Source organism: Octopus bimaculoides, chromosome 24, assembly GCF_046866305.1.
Source record: "Octopus bimaculoides isolate indiv1 chromosome 24, ASM4686630v1, whole genome shotgun sequence".
NCBI lineage: Eukaryota > Metazoa > Mollusca > Cephalopoda > Octopoda > Octopodidae > Octopus > Octopus bimaculoides.
The window spans coordinates 1,717,474-1,727,555 of record NC_142951.1 but is presented as its reverse complement, the minus strand read 5'-3'; the positions used below and the strand labels follow the sequence as shown (position 1 = coordinate 1,727,555).

The 10,082-nt window shown below is 36.1% G+C and overlaps 2 protein-coding genes across 13 annotated transcripts in view; one reads left to right on the top strand and one right to left on the bottom strand.

Annotated features, from left to right (window-relative positions):
• LOC106875561 (cytoplasmic dynein 2 intermediate chain 2) overlaps positions 1 to 814 on the bottom strand; it is an 85,948-nt gene extending 85,134 nt beyond the window's left edge. Inside the window, exon 1 of the mRNA XM_089341252.1 lies at positions 762 to 814. Coding sequence (XP_089197378.1) covers positions 762 to 799 — 38 coding nt within the window. The 5' untranslated portion in view covers positions 800 to 814. The remainder of the gene's footprint in view (positions 1 to 761) is intronic.
• Positions 815 to 1,529: 715 nt separating this feature from the next.
• The window catches only part of LOC106882833 (interferon regulatory factor 1), a 24,816-nt gene continuing 16,263 nt past the window's right edge, over positions 1,530 to 10,082 (top strand). For 6 of the 12 annotated variants that reach the window (XM_052976742.2, XM_052976744.2, XM_052976739.2 and 3 more), the window contains exon 1: positions 3,676 to 5,576. In XM_052976742.2, coding sequence (XP_052832702.2) covers positions 5,275 to 5,576 — 302 coding nt within the window. In that variant the 5' untranslated portion in view covers positions 3,676 to 5,274. Of the gene's footprint in view, positions 2,066 to 3,675; positions 5,577 to 5,661; positions 6,891 to 10,082 lie in introns of those variants that run through there. The other 6 variants (XM_014933621.3, XM_089341263.1, XM_089341261.1 and 3 more) reach the window with 6 other exon arrangements.

The window sequence follows — 10,082 nt, the reverse complement described above, 5'->3', positions numbered from 1 at the left end:
GAGGAGAGAAAGATAATGTTGACTCTGGCAAAATTTGAACTCAGAACGTAAGCAGTCGGAAGCAATAACGCAAAATATTTTGGGTTGATGTTTTATGATTTGACCCGGAAACGAAAATCAGAAAAATTAGTGTAATGGGAGTTTAAAAAAATGTGTTCGACGCGCCAACGTAAAAACGATCGATTGCCAATAATCCTGTCAACTGCACGATTATTGGTGGTGGTGGTGGTGGTGGTGGGGTATTAATTACATCGATCTACAGTGTGTAACTGGTGCTGGTGGAGGTAAAGAATATGTGCACCACCGGTTTTCGGCGTATCAAAAAGCCTAAGCCCAAACCACTGGGTGTACGTATTCTTTACCTTCGCCACTGGTATCTGTTTAATTAACCCCGAAAGGATGAAAGGCAAAGTCGACCTCGGCGGAATTTGAACACGGAACGTAGCGATGGGCGAAATACCTCTAAGCATTTCGTCCGTCGCACTAACGGTTCTGCCAGCTCGCCGCCTTAATAATAACAACAACAACAACAACAATAATAATAACAATCCTTTCCATTCTAGGCGCAAGGCCCGAAATTTTGGGGGAGGGGGGGGGGGGCCAGTCGATTAGATCGACCTCAGTACGCAACTGGTACTTCATTTATCGAGAGTCGTTGTCCCCTCCAAATTTACCAAAATGGCAATGAAGGGATAGTCGTGGATGGAGTGCCTCTGATCGTGGGTTTATTTAATCAAACCAAAGAATTAACAATTACTTACGAACACCGAGGGAGTGTATCTACTCGGTTATTCGACATGCAAGAAATAGCAGCCAAATCTCTCTCTCTCTCTCTCTTTCTTTCTTTCTTACTCTCTCTCTCTCTCTCTCTCTCTCTCTCTCTCTCTCTCAGATCATTCTCGGTCAATTTAGAATTTAAAAAAGACCCCGGCAAACATATTCCCCCCACCACCCACAAAGGTGGGGTAGTCATGATTGGAAATCCCTTCGATCAGGATTGATCACCGGTCAAACAGTAGTGGTGGTGGTGGTGGTGGTGTTAGCTGTGAGTTGCTGCCATCGTATGCAGCAGTAGTATTAATAGCGAGCGATATGGCATTGATATCAATCGTCGTCATCGTCGTCATCGTCATCGTCATCATCGTCGTCGTCGTCGTCGTCGTATAAAGGTGGCGAACTGGCAGAATCGGAAACACGCCGGACAGGACGCATGGCGGTAGGCATTTCCGTTCAAGAGTTCAAATCCCATCCTTCAATTCAGGTTCGAGCACAGGAGTCGATGTAAATTGACTTAACTTAACCCCTTCGCTTCCTCTTCTTGCACCCCCCACCCCCACCAACCACTCCTTAGAAAGAAAAAAAAAAAGAAAATTCAGGCTTTGTACTAAGAGGCAAAAAAAAGATTATCATTAACTGTAGTAGTTGTAGTGGTGGTGGTGGTGGTGGTGGTGGTAGTAGTTAAAGTATAAAATGGTGATGATGATGGTAGCCGCAGCAGCAGCAGCGGTAGTAGTAGTTATTAATAAGTAATACGTGATTAATTGGAACAGGACCCGCCCTCTTGTCACACGAGATGCATGTGCGTGTGTGTGTGCGTGCGAGTGTGTGCTTTAGTTTGTAACTGAGGGAAGAGAGAGAGAGAGAGAAAGAAAGAGAACGATATGTGTGCATATGAGACCTGTATGCGTGTGTGTGTGTGTGCAGTAGTCTGTGACTGTGTGAGTGAGTGAGTGACAGAAAACGACTGTGTATTTGAGTGTCCGAGAGAGAGAGAGAGGGTGAAGAGTGACAGTGTGAGAGAGAGAGAGAGAGAGAGAGCGACAGCGTTTACATGTGTGTGCATTTGTATGTATATTCATGTGAACACTGCTTGTTTGGCCTTCCGTAGTTTTTCCTGGAATTCATCTTTGTTTATATCACGGCTGGCCTTTCATAGTTTTTCCAGGAATCTCTCTCAATTTTTCTGAGAAAAACTTTTTGATTATCAAAGCTAGCTTCAGTTCATTCGAGTCAGAAGCTTGCAGACCCAACGCAATACAAATTGCATATTATTTCTCACACACAGGTAAGTTGGACTTTTCTTGTTGATGTTGTTAAAACATTTGATTAAATTAAAAGTTTAAAATCACACTTTTTTATATAAAAAAATACTCGTGCAGATAAATTCATAATTGACGTGAAAAGTAAACAAAGTTGACGAACAACGAAGTTTATCTTTTTTTTTTTAATTCATTCTTTCTGTGTGGGGGGAGGGGAGGGGGAGGAGGTGAACAAGAAAATTTAAAAAACCGGAATCGATATAATTAGTGATAGAAAAAAATAAAGCGGTTTTAATCTCAACTTAGAGAGATCCCTCGGGGTGGGGGGGGGGAGGTAGGGATTCTTTCGGTTTATGATCACGAAAATAAAGCATGAAAAAATACTACCACTGTTTAAAGCAATGTTCCCCCCCACCTCCGAAAGTTTAAAAAACAAAAAGAAAAGGGTTAAATTTTTTTTTTTTTTTACCTTAATCGAGCCTGAAATTATTGTTTAGGGAACTACAAACCATGTTTTAGGGATCGCAGGTTACGAATTTGAAAAAAAAATAAAAATAAATAAAAATAACTCGAAGAATTATAACCCCCCACCCTCTTTCTGTATATATTTCTCTTTTGTATGAAATTTTTTTCTTTTTCTTTTTCTCCCCCCCCCCCCCCCCTTCCACCAAACTCCGATATTTGTTATTTATGTGATTTTGAGAAATCCGAATCTCCAGGCACTTGAAGCAATATTATTATGAAAATAAAACAAAAAAGAAAATAATTAAAAGAAATAAAATTTACGATAAATAATAAAAGCTGCAAAGAGTCAAAAAATTAAAACATTACGGAAAGGGGTGGTGGTGGTGGCGACACCGTCTCCACAACCCACAAAATCAATAAAAAATGTAGATTCCTAATCTGTGATACTTATTATTATTATTATTATATGTAGGCATGGGCAGCATTCTTCGAGAAACGGGCTGCATATGACAGTTCATTTTCAGGCGGGCCGCATTAAGGCCTGCGTGCATGTAGAAAGGTTGCCCATGGCAGATATGTAAGGGTTTGAAGAAATTACGGTTTTAGGCGATTCTCCTGTTCGATTCTAATGCTCAAAAGTTGTTTACGTCGTAATCGGTGGCCGGGAGTCTAAAAATAAACATTAACCGTTTTCATGTTTCAGAATCGGAAAACAGAACTTCCGTTCCCTTCATATATATATTTAAAAAAAAAACAATGGAAACATTAAATTATATTATTATTGTTATGTTGTTGATGTTGTTATATTGTTGATGTTGTTGCAAATTTGTAATGTCTTGTTGAAAACAGGAATCTTACGAAGAAACTTTTGAAAACAAGAAAAAAAAAAAAAAAAGTTCAGAGCGGGACTTGGTACCTCTTTGGACCTCATCTGGGTACTACTAAAGCAGCGCGGACCCGAACGCGCTAGCTAGTCGTGAGTGGTCGATCCTAACCCTAACTCTAAACACGTATTCATTTGCACACGCGGGTTAGGAATAGGGTTAGGGTTAGGATCGACCACTCAAGACTAGCTAGCGCGGACGCGCCACTGCGCGTTCGGGTCCGCGCTGCTTTAGTAGTTACCCTCATCTATCTGGATATTTTTGCCGAATGTTATTTCAACTTTTTTTTTTTTTTTCCTGGTTTGTAATCAAAAAGCCAACTTGTTTATATAACGGCTGATAATTTCTAATCTACATTATCTATTTTTAATTATTTATCAACTTTTTTGTAATTAAATGCGATCAAAGATCAATTAGTTACTGCCATCGCTTTCTCAACGCATGCCGCTGACATTTCTCCGCTGGTCAAATCTGGCTTGTTGGCATTATTAGCATGAAGAAAAACAAAGTGATAAGCTATTAACAGCATGCCTGTGGAAAGCAAAAGATGCCTTGCATTTAGCAAAAGATGCCTTGCATTTCCTCAGTGATGGTCGGTTTAAACTAAGACTAGAAAAAAATTGCTTAGAATGTTTCTTTTTTTTCGTCCCATGGTGGGATCAAACTTGTTACAACTCGTTTACTTTTCACAGCAGCGAGAGAAGAAAATTGTGTTTATTTAGAAAAAAAAAATATTGGTTTCATATTTTGCCACAAGGCAGCTGGTACCTTCTATTTTTTTTTTTTCAATCGGCCCCGGGAAGATGAAAAGGCAGTGTTGACCTCGGGCGGCATTTGAACTCGGAACGTATAAAGACGGAAGAAAAGCGGCTTAGCATTTTTGTCCCGTGTGCTAACGATTCGCCTAAACAATAAAGATGAGGATGCTGATCACGATGATGGCGATGGTGGTGGTGATGATCACACCGATGACGATGATGCATATACAGCGCTCAAGTGCACTGCAACTTGTTGCTAAAAGGTTAAAAGAGGGGACGACAGGAGCAGACTTGGAAGTCAGTTAAAGACAGCAACGAAAGCTAGAAACAAATGCAGCAGGCACAACAGGAAAAGAGAGAAAAACGCGCAGTTAAAAGAACCGTAAAAGAGTGCATATGTCGGGTGGTTTTGGTGAAGTTTTCGAAGCATACAAGTTCTGAAGGATGCCATGTTCTGACAAACGTAGTTTATTCTATATTTTGACAATTTTGAACGCACGAAGGAAAACAAGTATCCGAACATCTCCGTTGCCGCACTGTTTGTTATTCTTCTTGTTATTATTTTTATAAGCAATTCCACGTGTGGAGGAAAATTGAATTGAAAAAAAGTGGCCAAAGTTGTTGATGGAAAGATGGCAGATAATCCTGTGGGCTTCTTTTTTAGCAGGTCAGCTACTAGACATCGAAGCTTTTTAGTATGTTGATACCCCGAAGAAGCAAAACAGTACTCGTTATATTTTAAGTCTGGTTATCTCCAGATCCTGTAATTGTGGAGGGTACTGTGAATTGCAGAGAATTGTGCGACATTTTTTTTTGTTTTTCAAAATCCACGGCGCACTTTACCTGATGAGACCCAGACTGCAAAATTGATGCAACATGGTAGAAAGGAGTCTCTCGCACCCATAAGGGATAATAGTAGCAGGATGGGTCGAAATAACCGTTGTACAAAATAAAGATTAATACCATATCCATCTCGTTACTTAGAAAATTATTATTATTGTCATCCTTTCGACTAACACCGCGAAATTCCTGAAGTAGATCTAATGGTAATATATCCCGACTGCGGATGACACCAGGCTGCCCAAACGGTGCCACTGCTCTGCTCAATATTTCAACACACTTATCGACATGTACCCATTGTCCAAAAATATTACACACACACACACACACACATACAAATGTGGACGGAATAGACGTGTATATAATATATATATTGTATGTGCACACACACCCATTTCATACAAACGTGTGTTATACGTACATGCATGTATGCAGAGAAAGCGGTGGAACGAGAAATACGATACACACTGTTTTTCGTTCTTCCGGGTACGGAAAAATATCGTTCATATATTTATATTTCTCGTCCGCCTGAGTCGTGTTAACCCTTTTAAAATTCGATTTAAAAAAAAGGGTGCCAGGCGGTGGATCCGGTGAGTTACCAATGTTTGGCTGTTGATTGTTCCCTTCCCATGGTTGAGAAATCGCTTTTTTGATTTGGGGTGAATATATCAGGGGTAAACGTGGATATATATATATTGTGTGGGTGTGGTTGTGTTTGTTGTTTTTCTGATCGAGATATTTAAGTTGTTAAAACTTCGTGGTTGATGCTATCTAGTGGATGATGGTTTTAATGATGATGACAATTAATGGTGACGAATATAATTGGATGACAATGGTAGTCGCAATGTTATTTATTGAAAACACATCAATGGAAGTCCAAAAAGAAATTGAAGTACGCGGTATTCGGCGTTCCCTCTGCGTTTCAGACCACAGCCAAGGGGATGGAGTACCTTCATCGGCTTTAAAGGTCCTAGGCTCCTACCTCTCACCTCCAGCCCCCATTGAGGACCTTAACCATAAACCCACCCCTACATTACTCTATTAAAAACCCCTAAGAACATTTACTTCCTCGTAAATTCACCGTCGGGTATTTACCTCGGTTACGGAGATGTACATTGCATGGCGAGTGTTTTGAATGGAAATGTGTCGAAACTAAAGCGATTCCAACGTGAAAAGACAAGTCGGTCATTCTCTGAAACATTGTGACCCCTTCAGCCCCCATTTTTTTTTTATTTTTCGTGTGAATGTATAGTATTGGTGTGGGTAGGCTGTGGTGATGCGATGGGGGATGGTTGTAGTTGTTTTTCTTTTGTTTCTGATTGGATGTTGCTTTTGTTAACTTGGGTGGTAGTGGTGGAAGCTAACGATTACTGTTAGATCAGTTATGGTGGTGGTGGAGACGACGACGGCAGCCGTGACTGCGATAATGATAATGATGATGATGATGATGAGAACGATGATGAAAATGGTGGGATTGATGTGTTCGTTATTCGTTATCAACAAAGATGGATATCAGACGAGGCCGGCGTGTGGGACACGCAATCTCGACATTTCACCCTTCACTCTACTTTTAAGATTAAAACAAAAAAGAGTGGTGGTGGTGACGGGGGTGGGGGAGGAGCCATTTAGCGGGTAAATCCCCTCCCACTACCACATCACTTCTTAACCTCACCTCACCCCCCATCCTATCTCCTTATAAAAACAAAACTTTTATTTTTTCTTCTTTATTCCATCACTGGTTCCGTCACAATCAATGGTGTCTTTGTATGCTTTGTATCCGTTGTGGACTTCTTCCAATTAAAAGTTCTACAGACTCTGTCGCCATTCATTCAACGAAATACCTGTCACTTCGTATCCAGTTACCGATCGCTCCAATCCATTTCGTTGTGGTTTCACCATAAAAGGTTAGTTTTGTTTAAAGGTTTCTCTGCTTGTCTCTTTCTTCCCATGGCGACACGAGAGCAGAATGTCCCGAATAACTTGTTTTATGGTCAGGATTTTTTTTTCTTTGGTTCGATGAGATTTATTAGTAATTTTCATAAACTTTTGAATACAAGTTCCACTCCATTAACCAGTGCAGTTTTGGAGGGCTTACCTACACGTGTCGGACCCTCCAAAAAGGTGTTCACTCATATTAAAAACAAAAAATCACATTTTCAGTTTAAAGTTTCTACAAATATCTTTATGATGGCGTAAATTACGATTATATCAGAATTTAATATGAATAACAAACAAAAATAAAATAGTGGCGATCGCTCACTCGTGACGTAATTGAACCTTGAAAATTGTGTCAGTATGTATTTGTAAACGCACACCAATTTAGCCCCTTTTTTTAATGTTAAATTCTGATAGTCATTATGTACGCCATATGAAAGGTATTTTCAGAAAGTTTTATTTAAAAAATACCCATTTTTGTGAAAGTTATGAGGAAACAAAGTCGGATGGGGGTGGAACACACTGTTGTATGCGAACTCCGCCTTTTGGTTCTCCCCTTATTCAAGATATAATATTAGATTTTATACACCCTTGTAATTCTTACTTCACCAAGGTGTTCAACAAGCAATGTTCATTTAATAAATGCTGGCGGTTTGTCTGCTCCATTTTCAATCCTAACGGTTTCCTCCAGGACAAAGAAAAAACAACAAAACCAAGATGAAGTTATGGCGGAGTCCTAAAATTGGTTGGGTGACATGGAGAGTTGGCGAAAACTAAACAGGTACGGGCGGTTCTAGTGAGAGATATAGCGAGCGTGTGGTAATTGGGTTTGATGGATCGAACGGAATCGAACACAACTCCATGCAACAGTAAAAAATATATATATTTTGCTATTTTAAAATTGGCAGAAGTTACGAAGAGAATCGAGAGACGAGAGGAAGTTGTGTGCATTGCCAGCTTATATATATATAGATATTATATATAATATATATATATATAATAATAATATATGTAAATGTACATATTTTATGTGTGTGTATATATATATATATATATACACACACATATATAATAGATGTATATACATATGTATATATATATATATATAATATACATATATAAATAATATATATTGCACATATATATATAAAATATTTATATATTTATACCTATATATATATTATATATATATAATCATATTTATAGTTATATATAACTATATATGTATATATATATAATTGTATATGTATATATAACATAAACTATATAGTTATATATAATGTATATAACTATATTTAGTTATATGTATATATACATATGTATATATACATACATATATAACTAAATATATTGTTATATACATAAAACTGTAAATATATAGTTATATGTAAATAATATAAATATAAGAAATATATTTATGCATGTATATAACTATATAAATATATATATGATATATATAATACATTTATAACTAATTATATTTAAGAAATATGTATGTGTGTGTATATATATATATTCATAATAACTAGTATATAAAGAATATATAGCTATATATATATATATGCATACACATAAGTTATATATATATATGTATATAAAATGTGTTTATAAAACTTTTATATAGGAAATATATATATAACAATATATGTTATGTATATAACTATATATATATATATATATATATATATATATATATATATATATATATATATATATATATATATATATAAATGCGTATCAGAAATACATGATATATGTATACAATATAATAACGAATTATATAGAAATATAGAAATGTATCTAATATATATATATGTGTGTGTATAGAGTGTGTGTATATTTATAATTATATATATATATATACTTTATTTAAAAGCAGCAGAAATATGTGTGTGTGTATATATTTGTATATATACGTATATATATATATATATATATATATATATATATATATATATATATATATATATATATATGTATATATATATATATATATATATATATATATATATTACATAAATATGTACATATATATATTATAAATAGACATAATATATATATAACAATATAATTATTTATATGATATATAAAACATATTTAAAATGTAATTTAATATATATTATATCTATCTATCCATAATGTGTGTATATATATATATATATATATATATATATATATATAATGTATATGTATGTATATATACAATGTGTGTATATATGTATGTATGTGTAAGTAAATATATATATATATATATATATATATATATATATATATATATATATATATATATATATATATATATATATATATATATATATATATACATACATACTTAGGGTATAAGGGTATTGTCCGATTTTTTTAACACCTTTTCAAATTCGATTTAAGATATTATTTTCATTGCGTATGGGATGAAATTTTACATATTTTCAGAATATCATTTTTGAATTGTAGAAATCCTTAGTTTCTAAAATGAAAAAAAGGAATACTTTTTTCTCTTGCATCCCATACTTGGCGCCAATATCAGCAGCATGGGGTGAAAGGTCCACTAGCGATCGGACGGTACGACGCTTGTTTAAGAAATTCTAGTGGGATGACAGCCTTGAAGCTGAAGGTGATAGAGGACGTCCATCCACCCTCGATGATCAGCATTTAAAAACAATACTCGAAGGAAACCCACATTAACGAGTCAGAAACGTCTTGAAAATAATTGGCAAAAAGTGAAAACTCGATAAATGAGTCCCGCATGACTTCACCGAAAATCAAAGACTTCGGCGTTTTGGAGTGTTTTATGCTCTCTCTGCCAACCTATTGACCCGTTTCTTGATCGAATTTTAACTTGTGACGAAAAGTGGATCCTTTATAACTATCATAAGCGATCGGGTCAATGGATTGATTGTAATGAAGCACTCAAACATCTCCCGTGACCGAAGTCGCATCAGCAGACGTTTATGGTGACTGTCTGGTGGTCTTTTATTGGTGTGGTCTTTTATTGGTGTTGTCTTTTACAGCTTTCTGGAACCAAACTAGAGCATTACATCGGAAATTTACTGTAAGCAACTGGAAGAAATGCATGTTCACTTGAGCAAAATGAGACCTGCACTTTTTAATCGGCGTAACCCAATTCTGCTCCACGACAACGCTCGACTGCCCCTTTCCAA